The sequence below is a fragment of the Strigops habroptila genome, chromosome 1, assembly GCF_004027225.2.
Source record: "Strigops habroptila isolate Jane chromosome 1, bStrHab1.2.pri, whole genome shotgun sequence".
Taxonomy (NCBI): Eukaryota; Metazoa; Chordata; class Aves; order Psittaciformes; family Psittacidae; genus Strigops; species Strigops habroptila.
Window position 1 is genome coordinate 119,115,400 of NC_044277.2, and position 21,831 is coordinate 119,137,230.

A 21,831-nucleotide genomic window follows, 5' to 3' on the forward strand; every position below is an offset into this window, starting at 1 on the left:
TGTTCTATGGTTTAATGATATCTCATAAATTTTAGTAAAGTCTTTCAGTTCTAGCTTAATTTATTAGGTTGGGGGAAGGTTATGCTTTAGAATACCATAATTGGGATAAGCGCTGTCTTAAATTTCTGTAGTGTGAGAGAGATAAAAAGGAAATAGTTATGTGTAGGTGCCTGTTAGTTGTTTAATCTCCCTGACAGTACTTTCACAGTTTTTAATCTATAACCAGAGTTTGTTATTCTTGATTTAAAATCGTTATCAAGACTGTAATGGTAATTCCTTGTATTTATTCTAGATTTAAAATACGTATCAAGACTGTAATGGTAATTCCTTGTATTTATTCTAGATTTAAAATACGTATCAGGACTGTAATAATAATTCCTTATATTTATTTTATCAAATATGTACTGTAATCTGTAGAACATATAAAAAGCTTTTGAGATGAGTTCTCAGTTTGAAATATGAAACCAAATTTTCTGAGAAGACAGTTTCTATTTCTTTAGTTGAAGATTTTAGTTGCTTTCCTTACATTTATCTATTTCTATGCAACACTTGTTTCTGCTTAAAAATAGTTGTTGAAACTTTAAGTGCAACTTACTAGTACATTTATTAGTACTTATTTAGAAATGAGCTTTCCTATCCTTAATATCTTACAAATGAATGACTATTACAGGTTTAAATCTTCAAAGTACTAGAATGTAAGACAAAGTTGAGCCGTTTAGGCCAAAGTTTTCCTTAAGGAAATTAATCTTTAAAAAGAGAAAACAAAACCTAAGATTTTTCTTATAAAAACAAACTAACCAACCTCCCAATACATTGGGAGTTTATGTCTGGCAGTGGTTCTTTACCTTTAAACTTAAATTTAAGAATCCTTTAAATTAGTTAGTCTGTGTTGTGCACTGAATATTTTTTTGCAGATTCCGTTGCAAATGCTATGCTAGAGCTTCCCTGAATCCCATGTGTCTGATAAATGCTTTTTCTTCTCTACTCCGTGGTAACAAAAAAAATCCTTATCCTCCTTTGAATGTTTGTTTTCTGCCTTACTCTCTTCTCAGTCTTTCCTAGTAAAGCTTTTTGATTTCAATTTTGAAATTTCATCCACATTTTTATCTGAATTCTACAGTCGAAGTCAGTACCTTGTCCTATAGATAGCAGTCTGATGTAAATAGGCATAATCACTCTGTTATACAAGTCAAGTGTACCTTACCTATCGAGAATGTTATTACACCTTCTTACGTTTTGTGTCTACAGTGACCCTTTCTAGATAGAAATCCATTTCTAATGCTGTTTCTTTTAGGATGCTGAGGCCTGTTTGCTGGGTCTGGCGTAACTGGGCATCAATATCTGATGCCTCCAATACAGTTTGGTTCCTCTTTCTTCACTGAACTCCACTTAGGCTTCAGAAAGCTTCAGCTTGTGATTAATATCTTAGGGAATAAAGCAGAGGAATGAAGCAACATAGGCTTGGCAAAGAATTTCCTAGATTTTTTTTTTTTTTTTTTTTCTTGTTTGAGAAAAAGAAGCAGGAGCTGAAGGTGTGTAAAAGTTCTGAGAGTCCTGGAATTTGCATGTCTGATCTCACCAGTTCTAAATTTAAGGTTGGTGAACATTTCAGGTGGATCAGAGATGTCTGCTACAGTGGAAATATGAATCATGTCAGCAGTCCATTTATTTTGTCAGTTGAAGCTACATGCCAAAAACTACAGGAAGAAACTTGAATTCATTGCCAATGGTTAGTCAGCAAGTTGTTGAACTAGTGTGTGTAATTGTCTAGATGCTGCTTGATACTGAGGATGTAACTTGTATCTTGATGGTGAGTTTGATTACATGAGAAAAAATCTTCAGAATGGAAAGAGAAAAATGGACTGTGGAGCCAAAAGCAGTGCAGATTAAGTTTGGAAAAAAGCAAATACAGCTTTAATTCTTTCAAGCTGCTTATGATTTACAGGAGCCTAAACCCTTATGATTAAATAGATGAACATTAGGCAATTATAGTAGTCACTTTTGTCATTACCTGATATAATAATAATTTGGCCTAGAAACCTAGAAAAAAGCAGTCTTCCTAGGCTACTGCTACTATGGACAAGTAGCATGGTGAAATTGGGGAACAGGACAGTCTTCACTGCTGTCTTGGAGAGATTTCTCAAGCATGGGAGGTTCAACAAGCAAAAGGTTTTATTGAAGAGAATATCAGTAATTTTTCTTCCTGGATCTTAGCTGACCTGTTGCTAGCCAAACAGTTATTTACAGTTGATACATTGGAGGCAACCATGCAGACACAACAAGTTGAAGTGCAGTGGGTGATCTCCCACTCTACTCAGCACTTGTCAGGCCACACCTGGAATACTGAATTTAATAAAAATATTACAGCTTGTTGTGCAGATGAGTACGTAATGTAGTTGGAAAGGACATATTAATATCTGTATTACCTGAATAGTTAGTTTTTCAGAACTCTGATACTTACATGTAGCATAATAGAGCTGAAAAAACTTGTGTGAATAGTTTGGAGAGGGGAATGACATTAGCAGGGAACTCTAATTAGTCCCAGTGTATTATCTTTCTTTCAATTACAGCTGTGTGTGTATAAGTCCAGAAAGTTGCTTAATGCTCAGTTATGCAAATTTAACATTTACTAAAGAAATAAGGGTGGCTATTGCTCCTAGTGGTAATGGGCTGTGCATTTGCGACAAGGTAGATTTTCCCCTGAAAATGAGTATGTAGGTTCTTCATAGGCAACTAAATCCAAGCAGCCATCATTCCTGCCACTCCCTGCCCGCCCTCCCTCCCTTTCAGTGAATAAGAAGACTTTCAAATGGCCTAAGGCCAACAAAAACAAACAAGGAAGCTTTCCTCTGACACACTAAGTATCCCTGCATGCTCTGTCAGATGGTGGTAAAGCAAATAGACAGGATTGTAAATGTTGTCTAAAAATCAACTTTAAAGGGCTTATTTGGTTTTGGGTTTTGCTGGTTGGTTTTTTTTATTTTTTATTTTTATTTTTTATTTTGTAGGGAAAAGAGTGAGAATTGGGGTAGCTCTAAATTACTTAATGTAGGGATAAAGCTGTGGTGCTATGGATCAAATGCTGTATGGTCAGTTCTTAGTTGTCTTTATGATACTTGTAACATAGGAAGTTAGGACAAGCTGAGACTCTTCAGAACTTCAGGAATGTCAAGAGTGTGGTCAGACACTATATAAAAGAGTACCAACAGCTTGAAAATGTTATGTGAAATAGAAAAAGAAACTGTTTCAGTACAAACAATAGGAAGAGTAACAGCAGGTTAATAGCTGCTTTCTAACTGCTATCTGCTGACGTGCAAATTCACATTGTCCGGAAGTTTGAATTCAGACTCTTTGGGAGTCTGAATAATACAGAAAAGACAGCATGGAATGAGCGTCTGTCTGGTGACTTGAAACTGTCCATGGGGACACTTTGGAGCTGTTTAAGTTTTTGAAAAATTCCCCTAGTTTATTCCCAGGTATTGAAGCACAGAGGCCACAACAGGATCTGCTATCCATTTTCAGTTACAGCATTGTGGCATTTCTAGACTTGAAGAATCAGATAAGCAGACTAAACTCCTAGCCGAGACATCTGAATAAGTTACAAATTACTGCTTTTCAAGGAAAATGTGCCTGTTCTGCTGTGTTGGGACTGTACTTGTGGGTTTGGATTACATTTGTTTTTCTAACTTTGATCACTGTAACCTGTTTTACATGTTCTCAGGGCCTTTCTTCAGCATCCTTGATAGTATTGTCTCTCAAAAGAAAGAACATTCACTTCTGTTCCTAAACAATCTTTTTCATCAAAGTTCATCAGTGGGACACCTGGACAAACACTGACACTGCCATAGGAGATTCTGAATTTGGGTCAGTGGTGTTTACCAGAACTGGGCTAAGGGCAAGTGTTATTTGGTACAGCATTTAATCTCAGAACACCAACAGAGAATGTCAGTGACCATGAAAGAAAAGAAGATGCATATGTAAAAATTCAGCCATTACTAATATGTGTTAACAACTGATCTCTGCAAAAGTAACCTATGCATATCCAAATAAATTATGTTTATCCTTTAGCTTGGGAGCTCTGGTACTTTGAGAAGATAGTGAAAAATCTCTATGCCCTTCCTTTTGTTTTTTGCTCCCATGAACAGTGAGAGCAGGTAATCAAATTTTGGAAGTCTTTCTTTACCAGAGAAGAAATCAAAATCAGATTTTGAAGAATTCCACTTCAGGAAATGGTTACAGGGCATGTGGTTTCAGAGTCTTTAGTTTCCCTGAGTAAGTGGAATTCGTTCTGCTTGGGACAGTCTGGATTCAGAAAGAATATAGATGTGCAGAAATAACTTCTAGGCTAAAGCAGGGTTTAAATTTTCTGCGTGCTGATTAAGAGCAGGGAGATAAATGCTGCTCTGTTCTTGACAATAGCTCTGACCTGGCTAAATCAGAAGTGAATCTTCAACTATTTCCATTAGCTGTTAAATTAAGAGCTCCTTTCTGTAGGAAGAGACCCCTTTTTGAAATGAATGTTAGAGCAGGGTGTTTCCTGTGAGATCTGTGGGCCTCCAAAGAGAATTGAAGTTACTGGTTGGTTTAAGCTTCAGAGTGTAAATGCTATTGCTAAGTGAATTCAAATTGTTCTGAATAATGCCGTAGTTCATAAGGGGTGCTTTGTCCAAATCAGTTTCCTAACAGAAAGACCAACTTTGAGGCCTCATAGTTGGCAGGGGGCAACTCAAAATAAAATACTTCTGTAAGGTATCTACCCTGTTCTAGCTTTGTGAGATCACAGAGCATAATGTGAAACCTTATTCTGCTCTTTGTGGGTCTAATCCAATTCTACTTGTGGATGATTTTTTTTTTCTATCATAGATGTGAGTTTCTCTCTATGATCAGACGTTTCTGGGCAGTTTGTTTGTTTGGGAGTCTTTCCATGGGAAAACTTGTGCTTTTTTTCTTCTTATAAGTGATTTTCACAACAGTGTTTATCCATGTAACTCCTAGATTTTGTCTAAACTTTACATTGTAGTAAAAGAGACTTAATGATGTAACAGTGTATGGTGGCATATTTCTTTTTAGTGAAACAAGGTCATTATATCAATTTACCCAAAGTCATAGTAGCTTTATTTTCTCTAAAGATAATAAATCTGGAGCACTGTCACTTATGAGGTGTCTGGGTTTTGGGGAGTTTTTTGGTTATTAGAAATGAAATTTTGGCTTTAAGTGAAGGTAGCTTTCATGAGAAATTCTGCAATCATACAATTTTTTGGCTTTGGTCAGGAGAAGCATTTCTGTCTCCTTTTATTTTTCCATTTCCCACAATGTTGGAATGAGTAGCCAACTGCGATAGCTGCAAGAAAAAAATCAGGTGTCCGTCTCCTCTTAGTTTTTGATCATTTGTACTTCAGCTGTACTAAAAGAATTTTTAAATAGTGGAGAAACCAAAGCCCCTCAGAGTGAGTGTATGAATTTTCTACAGGGCATGCTTTCTTCTATGTTTTGCACAAGGTTTGGGAAAGAGGGAAAGATTGTGATGAAGCCAGGTATGCCCTCTCCAATCCAAAAGATAAAGAACTAATTCTGGTTTTACCACCTCCCTGACATCCTTTCAGGCTTCAGAGTTTCTTGGAGAACTCTGGACTTCCAAGAAGAGCAGAGATATGCAGAGGATAATAGAAAGGTCGAGTAGGAAGATTGAGGTGGTACATGTTGGTGGTAGGCAGCTGGGGCTGATCTGCAGAACTAGAAGGTTAGGACTTGTAGATCATTGTGCCATAAGAAATCCAGTATAGATGTTACTTAGGCAAAATCATAGTCTGATGCAGAAGACTGAAAACACTGTGATTATGACATGCATTATTACATCCTAAATCAAAGAGACTCAAGGAACTGTACTAAATTTTTCAGGATTTTAGTGGGCCTGACTTGGATTTTCTGGTTTTAGGATTGGTCATACGGGATAGTCACTCCATCTTCCAGAGTCAGGTAGGACTCTAGTTACACAGGAGTTTGGAGTCTTTCAGATATCAGAAGTATGGAGTGTGATCTGCCACACAGTTATGAAGAGGTATTGAAGTGGAGATCCAGCTATATGGATTTTTTTTGTTTTTATTAGCCTAGTACAGTAACTAGAAATGTTGAGCTAGGAGTAGAAAGCCATAGCCATGGAATCTTAGATCACATGATTTATTTTTATCAAGACTGGAGTACAATAATAAACCTATATATATTGAGGAAATTGCATGTGAAAAGTATTAAAGAGCATTCTGGTGGTCTTCCAGTTCCTGAGGTTGAGTGGTAAAGAAGTTAATGTCTTTGAAGACTGGAGAAATGGATCTTTGGGCAGTAGGAGGCATTTTGATAATTTGCGGCAAAAGCTCTGAAGTGAGAACATCTAGGAATTAGGTCAAGGTCCTGTAATGCTTCTATTGCTCTTGTTGGAAGTGCTGTGCAACCTGTAATAATGAGTAGCAGTCATGAGGACCTACTGTTCATAATGTGGTCCTCATGAGATCATAAGAAGGTAACTCGGTCATATGGTTTTGCATCATTTGCTCTTTGAGTTGAGACATAGGAATTGTAATGTAGAGGTCATTAAACTGAGAGATGTAAGACTCTGAATGTTAATCTAACCAATTATTTGGGATTTACCATCCTGAAAGAATTGTGTTCACTGTGTTTACCCCAATTCTCTGACTAATTTCAGCCATTTAGTCATATCTATATGTTCTTAAAGTTTTAGGAAATTTTTAACATTCCTCCCATTATATGCAGCTTTCACAATGATCATTTAAGGACATTGTTCATGGTTGGCTGATACAGACCATGAAATGTAATTGTATATGCCCCTAAGCAAATCAGCAAATTACTTCCTTTTGGGAAAAGACTTCTCATCCGTCGGTTTTCTTTCAGAGGAGGAGGTTCAGTTTTATATAGGAAGTAGCTGAGTGTAGAGCTGCTTAGATGATATCACTTTTTACATTTTTATGTTTGTGTTGTTCCATTTTTTGTGTCACTGAATTATTACTCCTGAAATGTTACACATTTTAATACTGGTTTGTGCTGAGGTAGATGAGAGAATGACTTTGTACTGATTCCTTGCATGCTGTTTCGAAGCCTAGATGATAACTTGTAAAATGGGGTGTGAGAAGTGGTTCTGGCAGTTCTAATAGGAACTTTTGATCCAGCAAAATTCAGATCTAAAAATTCAAAATAAAACATGGCCACTTGTTGCATGAGATGCCCTTTAAAACAGAGGAAGGAAGGAAGAAAGGGTGAAAGAAGGAAAGAAAGCAAGCTGGTGCAATTAGGAGAACCTTTACTAAATCCACAAACGAAAAATGAAGGAAGTTCCCGTGAACTGCTAACCTCTCAATTTAATATGTCATGGGAGCACTCCTGACTTGGAAAACTCACAAAGAAAATATGCTTAAATAATGACCATGTACACCACATTTACCATTTTTAGAAAAATTGTATTCCCTAATCACTTCAAGTCTATTTTAAATACAATTAGGAAAAAAGTGATTCTAGTAATCATCTATTTATTCAATTTTCCAGCTTCCTGGCTCCCTTAAAAGCATATGGTCTGTTTACTTTTCATTGTCTGAGTTTGTGTTTCAGTTGGTTAAGAAATAAATTTTATCTGATTTTGAAAGATTAGCTGTAGGCTGTGGGAATGTTTGAGGACTAATGTGCAGTTGTCTCCATGAAATGATATTTTTGCTATACCTTAAATGCCACATAATTTCTTAAAGTTAGCTGGCTATAGTTTTAGTGGGATAGATTGTAGCGGTGAATGTGTAAAGCACCTGTTGTGAAAAATGTGTGAAGTAGTATAGAAATGGTGGGTCGTTTACTGTCCAGTTGTAGGCAAAGGAGTCCTGAGGAGTACCTTTTCCTCATATTTGAACGAATGACTTATTATATAAAGTGAAATTGGAGACTGGAATGGTAATGGAATGGGTCCTACTCCATAAGAGTATTTATTAGCATCTAGAAGGAATTACAGCCTCCTGTTTCAGGAGGGAAGGTATGAGCAACTTCTAGTTTGTATGCATGTTGGCCTGTCAAATGAAAGGCTGTTTTTTAAAGAAACAAATTTTGGTCTTTTCTTTCTTTTTGGTAGTATATACAGAGAAGCTTGCAAATAGTAAATGCATCAAAGACAGTGCTAAATGCAGTTTTACAGTTTATAAATCACTGTATCAAGTGAATTCTGAAAGTCAACAAACAGCATAGAAAAAAAGGCTGAGAACCTCATTGTATCATTCTGTATCCTTTTTAGGTGTGAAACTAATGTTGGTTCCAGCTATATTTGATACAATAGCGAAGACATTGGGCCTGAGTCATCACATGACGGGTAGATATTCTGTTTTTCAAATTTGCAGGAATAGGCATCCTGGCTCATTGTTTAAATATGATGAATACATTTACAGAGGTTTTTAATAGTATTACAGTTTTTAAATATCAACCAAATTGATATATACAGAAAAGTTTTGCATTAAAAAAAAGTTATTCCTAAGGCCAAATGAAGTGAAAAACAAAATGCTTTTTCCTCCATCATTTGCTTCTTCCACTAGTCAGGTGTCCTGGCCTTTCCAAGTCCACATCCTACTCTGTTCTGCCATGATTATTCTGTTTTCCGCTATACTGAATAGTGAAGTATTGTTTATGCTATTGCTCAGGTAGCAGTGCAGTCGGATACAGCCATCCACTGAGTGCTGACCTCAAGTTTTTTTAAACACATCTTTTTTAATATAATGTTGTCGTGGTTTAGACCCAGCCAGTAACTCAGCACCACGCAGCCGTTCGGTCATCCCTCCTTTCCCCCCTGGGTGGGATGGGGGGGAGAATCAAAGGAATGTAAAACCCACAGGTTGAGAAAAGAACAGTTTAATAACTAAAGTACAATATACTACTACTAACAATAATAATAATAAAAATAACAAGGGGAGAGAATATAAAATTAAAAGGGGAAAGTAAAAAAAAAACAACAAACACAAGTGATGCACAGTACAATTGCTCACCACCCGCAGACCGATACCCAGCCCAACACAAGCAGCAATCTGTCCTTCTGGGTGACTCCCCGCAGTTTCTATACTGGGCATGAAGTGCTGTGGTATGGAATACCCCTTTGGCTAGCTTGAGCCAGGTGTCCTGTCTCTGCTTACTCCCAGCTTCCCGTGCCCCTCCTTACTGGCAGAGCACAAGAGATTTGGAGAAGGCCAAGGTTCTCAATGACTTTGCCTCAGTCTTCACCGGCAAGTGCTCTGGCCATGCCGCTCAAGTGTTGGAAGACAGATGCAGGGACTGTGAGAATGAATACGTTAGGACCACTGTAGGAGGGGATCAGGATTGAGATCATCTTAGGAACCTGAATCTGCACAAGTCCATGGGACCTGATGAAATCCATCCGTGGGTCCTGAAGGAGCTGGTGGATGAAGTTGCTAAGCCACTGTCCATCATATTTGAAAAATCCTGGCAGTCAGGTGAAGTTCCTGATGACTGGAAAAAGGGTAATATAACCCCCATTTTCAAGAAGGGGAGAATGGAAGACCTGGGAAACTACAGACCAGTCAGTCTCACCTCTGTGCCTGGCAGGATCATGGAGCAGATTCTCCTAGAAACCATGCTAGGGCACATGAAAAACAACGATGCCTGACCAGTTTGGTGGCCTTCTATGGTGGGGCTGCAGAACTGGTGGATACGGGCAAAGCAGTTGACATCATCCACCTGGACTTGTGCAAAGCGTTCGACACTGTCCCGCATGACATCCTTGTCTCTGAACTGGAGAGACATAAATTTGGTGGATGAACCCATCTGTCATACTTGTTCATTTCCCACCTCCTTATTGTAATTGCCAAATAGTATGTTAATGCTCACCGCGGGTTTTTATAGCAAACACTTCATGTCTATGGGCTGAAATAGTATTAGATATAGAAAATCTATTAGGTATAAAAATATTATTTAATGCAGATATTTTAAGTAGAAAAAAGGTAGCATGATAATAGAAGCTATTGTTCCTCTTGAATAAATTATATTGTGAAGTTTTGGGGAGTCCTAAACTGTGGGGTTTGCCCATTTCTAGTTTGGTTCCTCTTTGGAATGAAGCTTGGCATTTGTATACTACTGTATTCTGTCCTAAATAAATAAATACCCAAATATGGCAAACAACAGATAATTTGAAAAGCCACCCTTTTGGATTAAACTTGTGACTGGAGGGTAATATGTAATTTAGTAATTAGATAAGAATTCCAGTAAACTCAAGTTTGCTAACCCCTGGTCTGTAATTCCAGTAACATATTTTTGCTTTCAAAGCAGACTCTGTTCTGTGATGATGAGCAAAACAAGTTTGTAATTGTGAATAATAATTTAAAAAAACTATGTACCTAACCTTTATTATTTTACAGTTATCTCTTATAATCTGTCCTTCAAAGCAGGAAACATGGTAAAAACGCTCTTACATTGTGTCATCAAGTGAATCACTGCCTTCTTGCAATGTTTTGAACTAAAAAAACACCATCTGTGGCAATGTAACTGTTAAACATGTATTCACTGTAGTTTGAGTTTCTCTAGTGTTTGAAAAAAACTGCAGTGCTGTGGCTTTTTTTGATGACTATCTCATTAAACCATCCTCTCCCACAGGAATGGACTGTATATTGCGGTTTCCATAACTTAGCCGAGTGTATGTTGAAAGCCCTGCTTTCCAGATGGATAGGCTGAGAGTGTGCTCACTGTAGATGTCTTTATTACTAATTCTTGCTCTTTGGTTTGTGTTTGCTTTTCTTCTACAGCCTCACCCCACCCTTGGATCAAGTAGGCTCCCTTTTCTGTCTCTCTAGTATGGGTGAAGGTGAAATAGGATTTCCATAAGTAGTTGTCCTTATGTAGCTTTTCATTCCGCCCTGTTGAGAACTCTCTTCCATTTGCAGTACCAGCAAGGTGCTGGAGGTACTGTCATGTAAGTGCAATGCTTTCACTTCTACTCACAAGGCAGAGTGCAACTAGAGCCAGTTTGCTTCCTCTCAACCACCTTGCTGAAACAAATTGCTTACCATGAGTGTTTCTCCTCCACCACCACCTTTGAACACTTTCAGATAAACCGTGTCATCTTTTGCTGGTCTGAATTACAAGGCCTGTATTTTATTATCTAACCTGTGAGAAGAACTTTGCTACCTTGGGGGTGGTATGCTTCCTTTTGTGTCTTTTTCCTCTCTCGTTCAAGGAAAGGATTTTCTTTTAGCTTTTCCTGAATTCCAGATAGACCAGAGGCCCTTTTCAAGGCTCAACGGGATACAGTATATGATGTTAGACACCTGCCATTCTGAAGTGGGAACGGTTGTGACTGCAGAGCTCTTGTATAGGGACAGCTAAGTCAAGGGTGTTTCTTTCAGTTCCTCTGTATACAGCTCTGAAGCAAGAAAATCTTTTACTCCTCCTAGTATTCTGTGGGTATTTCCACTAGTTTGACACTTTTAATGCCTTCTATCATAGAAGATAACATTGCCGCAGAGCAATCTCATATTCCACCAGCCAGCACAAGAAAAGCACTGTAAGCAGTCTGTAGAGGATACTAACACAGCAACAGTTATGGGCAGTGACCCTTCCAAACTATTGGTGCAGATGATGTCCCTGAACACCACTGGGAGTCTCGAACTAGTCTTCGTTGGCCATCTCTCTGTTCAGAGCCGTGTCTTTCAAACAGCCTTTCAAATGACATTTATGTCAAATAACATCAAATGCTTTTGTATGGACTTTACAGATAAGGTCTCTAGGAGTTGATTTGCTTTGTTGCTACAGCATAATTCTCCAACTCTGTCCCTTTTCATGGATCCTTCACAGAAGTGGCACAGATAATGGGATAACTGCCCATTATTCTCCGCTTTATTGGACCCGTGCTTTTACCAAATGATTTTTTGATTTCTGGTGTGGTTTCTTCCTGCCACCTCCCTCCCCAGCATCTGTCAGAACTGTCTGTACCTTCACCAAATGTTTCGCCATCTCTGAAGCCCTCAAAAGTGATGTGAACCTTAATAAAGCAATGTTCTTTGAAGAAATCTAAGGTTGCTTCTGGGTAGTTAGTGAAACAAGTACAACTACATCAAGTTAATTTAAAACTACACATGTAAGCACTTCTATGTCAAAGCACATTATGTAAGAACAGACCATCTGAAGCCTGTCTTCCAGCAGCTTGTCTCCTAGACCCTTTCTGAAGTGATTTTTACTCTTCCCATTTCCATCTCTGTCTTGCACTTCTCTTTCTCCCGCTCCCACACACAAATACCTGCTGTAATAATCCTCTGCTTGTCTCCTGTGGGTAATCCACATGAGAGAAGCATGCAGTCCAGGTCTGGGCTTGAGCCAGCAGTGCTTGAATGGTTGTCTACCTGTTGCCCAACACAGCAATTCACAGCAGGGTTCTGCTTTTCTTCTCAGTGGGCACCCATATCAATATGTTTCCTCCCTGCTTGGCTTCCAGTTTCAACAACCAGTCATGAGACCCCATTCTATCTGTTAAATAACATGGAAATTGGGCATTGGATTCAGAAGTTGGCTAGAGAGATGGGAATTGGTTTCAGAGATCTCATCAACCTTGTTTTCTTAGGAAACCGTTTTGGAAAAGTTGATGGCTTGAAAGCCACTGATTATAGCATTGAAAAATACACACTTTTCTCTGTAATACAAGACTGGATTAAATAATCTTCGTTCTTGCAGATCCGATTATAACAAATTGATAAATTATCAGTGTTTCTATATTGTCTTTAGGCAAATTTTTAAGAAGGAAGCTAGTACTGCAATATGTAATTCTTCCACATATCACTCAGCAGTGCTGATGTCAGTCTGTAAAGCAGTCCATATGCAAACAGATTTCATTTTCAAGGGCAACAGGTCTTTCAGGGTGGGATCTTTGTAAAACTTCATAGCCAGAATTTCAGCATGGCTTAGCCATTATGTTCTGCTTTTGATTTGTAGAATGAAAACTTCTGGAATGTTTTCATTAAAACTTATGAAGAGTATTTTTTGCCTCTGAGTATAAACATGGGATCTTAAAATAACTGGTACTACTGATGAGAATAAATTTTCAAAGTAATATAAAATGACTTGTTTGTGTATCACAAGAGCCAACGAGTGAAACATGATTTTTGGGACATGTTGTACTTAGTATTGGAAATCATTATTATAATTAACTGTTGATGGGATTCCCTTATATGGAACTCTCAATGCATGGGATACATCAACATACAATTCATAAGGTTGGGGTGGGGGATATAATTTTGGCACATAGGATGAAATATCAGCTTGGGCAGCTGAAGTGTTTTTGTTAGATGTTTGTCACGTTTTCAGTTTTGCTGCCTGGAGGAGGTATGTTACTTTTTTTCTCCCTAGATACAAATATATGGACTAGTTGAACTTTTAATGTTTTCTGGATACTGGAAGTGAATTACATCCTAAGTTAGACAGTGCATGGGATTTGTGTATACAGGATTAAAATCTTGCATTTTTAATTATTTATAGGATAACAGGCTCAGTTGAAAGCTAGAATTATTTTAAAGATAAGAGGGGTGGGGTTTTGGTAATGTCTCCAAGGCAGGTAACTTTTTTAAGTTTCCCCCTGAAATGACTTGCTTAGAGCATCAATAAATCACATTCAATGAATAAAAAGCATTAATATGTAATAATTGGGAGGCTTTACCATATTTAAAAGTTCAGTTGAAAGACATGGATAATTTTCAGTAGTAAGTAATGTATTCAGTGACTAAAATAACCGAAGTAACTAAGGACCTGGAAAGCTAAAATGCCAACAGAAATGCACACTCTGCAATTGGTCTATCAAAAAAAAAATAGATTGTTGGTAGTTGCAGGAGACTTATTTTAAAAAATCTGGTTTGCATAACATGAAACTGTGGAAAGTACAACATTAAGAAGATAATTTGGGGGGAGGGAGGATGATGCTAATGATAGTCTTTATTCTTGGATTACATGAAGATTTTATGGAAATAACTGCATGCTCATAAACCAAAGTAGAACTATGTAGTTTGTATTTGAAATAATACGTCTGTGCAGTTGGAAGTTACTTTGGTTATATCCTTCCATACCATGGAAATTTTAAGAGTTCTCCCTTGTTACAGTGGCTCCATGAGCTGCTAATCATTAATAAGAACCTACCATAAAAAGATCCCTTCTTTGGAGTTAAACCCTGAATATTAAAATCACTGATCATTTTGTTGTTAATAAGCTCTATATGCTGCGGCACCATCAATTTTAAACAGAATTATCTGCAGTAGTTTACTGTAATTCACTGATAGTGAAATCTACTCCTACTTAGTATGTTCTGTAATACTGACCCCCCAAAATGAAGCTTTTGGAGTATTCCAAATCATATAAGAGTTGGTCACATATTATCACATACAGTGTATGTATGTACCTTATGTAATCACATAAGCATTGCTGTCTATAGCAGAGTATATACTCAACAACTACACAACTTTGTACATAGCTCGGCATCGTGAAACTATTTATGTTGAGCCGTAGATGTTATTAAAGCACTATGGTCTCTTTATCTGCAAAGTGCTTTCAGGAAAAAGATTTGAACATACATAACCATAAAGATACACTGTTAAAGTATTGATTTTCTGTAAGTGTTCTAGTTATAAAATCAGAGAATGGTTTGGGCTGGAAGGGACTTTAAAGCTCATCTAGTTCCAATCCCCGCTGCCACACCTTCCACTAGACCAGGTTGCTCAGAGTCCCATCCAACCTGGCCTTGAACACTGCCAGGGATGGGGCAGCCACAACTTCTCTGGGCAACCTGTGCCAGTGTCTCACCACCCTCACAGTGAAGAACTTCTTCCTAATGTCTGACATTTGGCACAAACTTCATTGCCAGTAAAGATGTGGATAGCCCCCTTAGTACATCACAGCAAACTGAACTCCAGTCTTTCCCTCCATGCCCTGCTTCACTTTGTAATGTAGATGTTTGCATTGTGCTCAAGTGGCAATGGAGTCGCCCTTAGGAGTGAAAGTATATAAGGGGCTGGTGATCTAGACCCTTGGAAGACAGCACAGATGTCTCCTTTTTGTATAATAAAATCCTGTATAATTCCAAATTTTTGTCTCTCCTGTTCATAGAAATGAGAGGAGCTCTGTAACCCGCATTGTTTGCACCTTATGCCAGAAATAGCTGCATCATTTATCTGTTCAAAGTAAAACTGTTGCCTATTATTTTTAAGCATATGTTGTGTTTCTTGTTACTCTTATTGGCACATCCGAGGCAGCTGGCTTTCCTTCAGGAAAGTTTTTAAGTATATGCTGGATGCCATTAGGTGTATACTTAAAATTCTTGGCTGATTGGGAGTCAGCTATTAAGAGAAACTGGATAAGAGTGGAAATTCTGGTCAAATGTATGATTTGCTTCTGTTCCTTCCCCAGAGCAATTCTCTTTATCTGTTAAAAGAACAGTAGGTCATTATGCATCTTCTAATCCTACGTTTTCTGATTTCTTTTCTGGGCTTTTCTTCACACTTATGGACTTGTACAGCTTAAATCAAAGTTCACTGTTAGCACATACAGGTATAATGAGAGGATGGTGTTATGATTTTCTGTTTCAAGAAAATCTAAGTCATCTTCAGAAAGCAAAGTTGAGCTGAACAGAACTAAAAAGGAGAAAAAAATTACATGTACTTTATAAAAGAGTTTAATGTAACTTTTTGATTTGTATCAAATTAGTTCACTTAATATAGTATGAACAAAAGCACGTTAGCCAGAGTTTAATGTTGCTCCGGGTAATGTCAGCGCTGCTGTTTCTGGGGTTTTGTGTTTACTGCTCATAGCATAGGAGGTAACATCATGTTTTCACTTTGGCAGGAAAAAAACTATGGAACTGGTATTGCCAAATGCAGTGTTGCCCTCTGAGCAAGTTTTTCATTTTCCTTTCTTTGTGAAAAACTACATGGGTGATTGTAAATTTGCAAGAGGAGATGGAGAATTTGAGTATTCCTAGCGAGCAGGTTTTGGAGCCCTATTTTGGACTTCCATGTTCTATTTCAACTTCAAATCTTTGTATCTTTTTAGACTAAAGGGTGTCTTGAATAGGTGCATTTCTTACTATTTATGCCACCTTTAATTTCTCGTAACTTACCAATTTCACTTTTTTTCCTAGTAATTTTGGGGGCATAAAACCAGAGAGCTGTGTTTATCGCTGATTTTCAATAGTGTGCCTCCACGTATGTTTTGGAAAGCATGATTGTATTTGAGATGAAAAAAGTCACAGATAAATAGAAGCGTTACAATGGCAGCTATTGAAATCACACTTTTTCATGCAGCTAATGAATTGGTGTTCTGTCAGTCTATGAGATGGACTTTAAAATATTCTCTAACAGCTTTCTATCTAAATAATTTTTATATATTTCATTGTATGCATAGTACACTCAAATTTCACTGGTACATGTACGTGTGTTTTCTGACATAAAGAACAATGCCATAAATCTAAAACTCCACGTAATACATATAGTCTCCAATTAGCTTTTGTGACACAACATCTGCACGAAAAGACTTACATAAAATTTGTCTAGAAGTTTGTGGAATAATCTTCAACATATCACTAATATAGCCAAATCACCTGAATTTTTCTGCTGTTGTATTTACATTTTCATTAATTTAGGGTCCAATCCTGTGTAGGATGGCGCTAAGCATTTCCTTAGTAATCTGGATCTGAATTAAGAATATTGTGAAAGCTTTCTTCTTTTCTTTTTTTTTCCCTTTCTTTTACCCCTAAGGATATGGCTCTTGTTGCTCCTGAAGCGCCTTCAGAACAAGCTAGAAGGGTTTTCCAGACGTATGACCCTGAGGGTAAGGAGTGTACTTCATGATGAAATAACTTTTTTTTTAATTGAAATGTGCTCGTTAGTAGAGACAAATTCCAGATAGTGATGAATTCTGCATTGTATAGGGTATCTCTTCAAAAATAGGACCATTATTTTCTAAAATTTGTTCCAAATACAGCACTTTCAAATCCATCTCAAATTCTATGGCAGCGTACTATGCTGTTTACACCTGAGCTGATTAAGAGAAGAATGAAATACTTAGTACTTAAGACTAGAAATTTTCCATACAGAAGTCAATCTACAAGTGACGTGAAGAAATTTTCTGAGAATTCTATAGTAAGGGAGGTTGTGTATACCATTGTGCAGTAGGAAGTAGAGTTCTTATAGCATAAGCTTTTTAACCTTGTAATGTTCTTTTTAATTAACATAAACCTTAAATATAATTTGATTTTTCTTATGTTACATTTTCCTAAAATAACTGATCCACTGTGGTTGCATTCTTCATGAAATTTTCTTCTTGAATGTATGTTGCATACATAGAAAATTTTTTTGTATTTTGGAAAGCAGAGGATGTCTGCCATTCTATTGCTATTTTAATTAATCAAAAGAGAAAAAAAGTACAGTTATCATCCCAAGGTATCTAGTGGAGATTGAGATTGCTATAAAGAGATTGAATTCTTAGTGAATATTAAGCTACTAAGTATATGAATGATAAACACAGTTTCTGTATTGCAGTTCTCTTTTTTTTTTAAGAGGGAGAGAAGTGTTTGAAAACTCTGTTCCTTCTAGAACCCCACCACTTTATTGCAAATTTTAAAGATAAAGATATGCAGTATTTGTATTTTTGAGTAAAATTTGTACTTCTGGAAAGCTTGTTTCTTTTCCTAATGAGAAGCTTTGCTACTTCTTCAGATAATGGTTTTATATCTGACTCTCTACTAGAAGACGTAATGAAGGCTCTGGACCTTGTTTCAGATCCTGAATAGTAAGTATAATAAAATTTAAATACTACAGAAGTTTAACCATACATTAATTATAATTTAGGTTTTTTTCTGGTTTCAATTAACCATGTATCAGTTATAACTTAGGGGTTTTTTTTCTGGATTTTTCTAGCTTGCATTCTGGGCACAGAATGTTATTTTAAAGTGTTTAAGTCAGCTTTAAATTAAACGGGAGGAATTCAAATTAAAATGTCTAACTTTGGTAGTGATAACTAGAACCCCAAAAAAAAACCCTCAGACCTACTGCATTACTATATATTGAGGAGATAGTCATGAATATGTTTCCATATGTTGGGTGAGGGTGAAACTGTGTGACAAAAGAGCCAGACAATCCAGGTATTCAGAGGCAGAACAGCATTGGACTAGCACTGGATCTGTCTACACAGTTCAGAGCTGAAACTGTTTCAGTTACACTTTTGTTTTCACCACCAGTCAGTACCCTGTAATGTTCATAATTGTCATTTGTTTCCAGAAATGGCATCTTGATTTCTAGGATCAGAGTTAAAACTATCAAATGAAAAAGGTAATTTATTTTAGATCTTACGTGGACAGCAGGACCAATATTCAGTGGCAGCAGTTAACAGCCTTTGGTGTCAAAGCTTACCATGTTTTGCCACCAAATGTTTAGGAGAGCTATGTGCTTGAACTTTTTTACATCTCCAAAAGATGGTTCTGCTTTTTTGTAGACATACAGGCTAGTTTATTGGGGTCTAAACCAGTTGTTCCTGTAGAATGGCTGTGGAGACTGCAAGTTTGCTTACCACAGCGATCTGAAACTTGATTGATGCCATTTTTTGTCCTTTCAAATGTTACTAAGTAGAACAAAGTTTACAGAGCTGTTCTGTATGAAGAATAGAAGTGAAAATTGAAATCAAAAGACACCCAGGAAACTATAAACCGGAGAAAATACAAGACCAAAAGGCTAGATTCATATTATGTCAGTACATGGTGAAATCTGCAAAAGATTTTTTTTTTTTAAGAGAGAGAAAGAAAAAAGCCTTAGTTTAATAGGTCTCGGAAGCTTTCTTTTGGCCTTTTTGTTCTGCTGCCTCAATAAATCTGCAAAAGTCCTCTTTCTGCATTCAGCATTTTTTCTATTTGGGTGTTCAGCCTTCAGGGTGTTTGTGGCATAGCCCTGGCCTATTCTGTTGTCCATAGCACATCAAATAGGAAATAGTGTAGGAAGAGCCAGTCAGAAGACCTGCTACATCAAAAAAACATGATAAAATCATGGAATATTCAGTCTTGAATTGCCGCCTCTTAAATGTTTTTATCTAATTTGTTTGTTGTCTAATATTAGTGTCTTGAGGACCTACTCAAGATGTCCTGTCTATTCCACACAGGCTTTTCTGGTTGTTTTTTGCTTGCTTGTTTTTAAGTAAAAATAAAGGCATTGCTTCCAAGTGTACTACTTGTATTTTTAGTTCGAGAACTAAATGGAAGTGCTTTGTGGTTATCTTATCCAAGTCTTTAAGCTTCTCGGAATCTCAAGGTGAATAACAGTCAGACCTGCTTAGATTTTAAGAAGTATGGAAGGGAAAACTTAGTAGGGCAGATGTGAATTACTAAGGTGGATTAGCCATTCCAGTACTGAATGCCACTGCATGGGATTTTAGTAAAATTTTCTAGTCATTTAGCAAATAAATCTGAGCACCCTGGTTTCTTGTTTGTTTTGGCTGTTTGTTTCTAAGAAGCATCCGATACTCTTTAGGGCACTGAGTTGAGTACATCTGTCAATCTAGGTTTAGCTTGTTTAAAACATTTTATCCTATCTGTCTATTTGACTAGTGCTGGAGGCTTTTGTCCCCAGACACTTGTCATCCATTACAGTGCAAAGGCCATCAGTATCATCACCCTAACATTCATAACCTCTTCCGTTAAAATGCTAGATCTCTTATTGAAGTGAGTGGAGCATGTACACACACTTGTTTCAGTAGCTGTGCTGCCATATCAGTAACAGTGAACAGTGCTAACTGTTTGCTGACTCAAAAAGCCTCAAACAGCAATCAAAGCAAATTCAAACAGCAGTCAAATTTTATTAAATCTCCCCTCCTGCTTAACTGGTTTAACTTTGTGCTGTGTCCATACTTAAAAACTTAGTATGGCTCTGCATTTTTAAACAGTTCTTATATTTCATTAGTGAGCATATTGCTTGTTTTAATTTTATTACGTAATTTTAGGCGCATTTTCAAAGTTATCTTTACTGCCTTGGTTCTGTTGACAAACACAATGTTTTTACAACTCTGTTAAGGGATTTCAAGAATTTCAGCAGGTTTCAGACAGCTACTGAAATATCTTAAATTTTGCACCTTGCGAGAATAAGAATGAGGGATAGAAGGATTAAAGTCCAATATCTTGCAAATCCTCAGTTGTAGTTTCACTTGAATAGTGAAATGTCTTTTTTGTTTTTAGATATTAAATTAACAGAGTTTATAGGATATCACATTCAGTCTTATGAACCTTAACATTCTCTTCCAAGCTCCTTAACAGAGCTGCTCTTAAGAATTACATAACGTATTCTGTGTGAATTGACACAGAAATAAAAGGAAGCCAAATAATTTACTACTAGTACTATGTTAGGACCAAGAAAGGATACTGCTTAAAAATGAAGATGCATAAGTGGTAGCCAAAAGGATACAATGCTTACCTGCAGCAGTAATCAAAAAGATCTTAGAAAGACACTTTTTGCCCACAGACCCTGACGAAAGAGACCTAGGTGGTTAAAGGCCTACGTGGTAAAAGAGGCATCTATGAGAAGCTAAGACACTGTCTCCTGAAAGGAAAATAGAGTGCCTGCATGAAAATAATAGGGAAGAATCTAGATTTATGGAACATTAAATGTAAATACAAAATAAAGCAGAGTTAAAATCTTCTGAAGACTAATCTGCAAAGTTATAAAGTAAAAGCTAGTAGTTCTTTTTTAAGCCAATCAGGACCAGGAGACCGGAAGACAGGCTAAGAGAGAAGTCTCAGTACAGTAAATGTGAATGATTGCACAGGGGATAAAACAATCTTGATTTTACATACACGTTGTTGGCCTGTGAGCTAGATATTATCATTCAGGAAACAAATCTTAGATATAAACTGATACTCAGTGATAGACAGACATACGGAGTGGGATTTCTAGGAATTATGCCATATTATAAATGCATGATGTTTCACTCCATTTTAAGAACATTGTAGAAAGTTATCAGGACAGAACGGCATTAGTACAAGGAAGAACTAGGTTAGGACTCTTCAACCTGGAAAAGAGAGACAGCCATTGGTAAGATATGTTTCTAAAATCAGGAGTTTCATAATAAATACAGACTGATTGTTCATTGCTTCTCACAATGCAAAAATGAGGTGTCTCTAAACTGAATGATCAGGTGACAGGTTCAAAACAGGTGGAGGTACTTATTCCCGGAATCCATAGTTTAATTTTGTGAGTGGAGCTTATTAAATGCCACAAGTGTATGTGGGTTCAAAGCCAATTAGGCACATGTACGGAAAGCAAAAAAATTTATCTTTGTGTTTTATTTACTGCCTCTCACTGAAGATGTCTTCGAGCAGCAGACTGCTGGAAATGGGGAGGGTAAACTAAGGATATCACTGTCTGTCCTGTTGTACTCTGTTGTAAGCATCCACTACTGACCAGTGTCAGAAAGAGGATACTGGGCAAGACGCTCGGTTGGTCTGACCCAATGTGGACATTCTTGTGTATGGTGCAACTTGTAACTTAGGCAAAAGGCTAGGCAGATGCAAATAAATGTTTAAGTGATCTGATGCCTGTAGAAATATATTGCTTAAATAGAAATAAGAAGTTAGAATTGACATTCGTTTGTAGTGACCTGAAATGGTACCATATTCATGCAGTAAGGCTCTCAGATTAGTACTGTAAATATTTTTGTTATTGGTTTTGGCTTCTTCGATATCTAGGACGTGATGTAAATAAGAAATGTATCTGTTAAACTCTAATTTTGTTTCAGTGTACTTTTAGAGAAAATCTTGGAGGTTTTTCAAGTCTCCATTTA

General features: G+C 37.1%; 1 protein-coding gene across 5 annotated transcripts in view; it reads left to right on the top strand.

The window, feature by feature from the left end:
* Window positions 1-21,831, top strand: part of MINDY3 (MINDY lysine 48 deubiquitinase 3) — a 51,996-nt gene that overhangs the window by 25,261 nt on the left and 4,904 nt on the right. For all 5 annotated transcript variants that reach the window (XM_030480099.1, XM_030480120.1, XM_030480110.1 and 2 more), the window contains 2 exons: window positions 16,770-16,842; window positions 17,730-17,802. In XM_030480099.1, coding sequence (XP_030335959.1) covers window positions 16,770-16,842; window positions 17,730-17,802 — 146 coding nt within the window. The remainder of the gene's footprint in view (window positions 1-16,769; window positions 16,843-17,729; window positions 17,803-21,831) is intronic.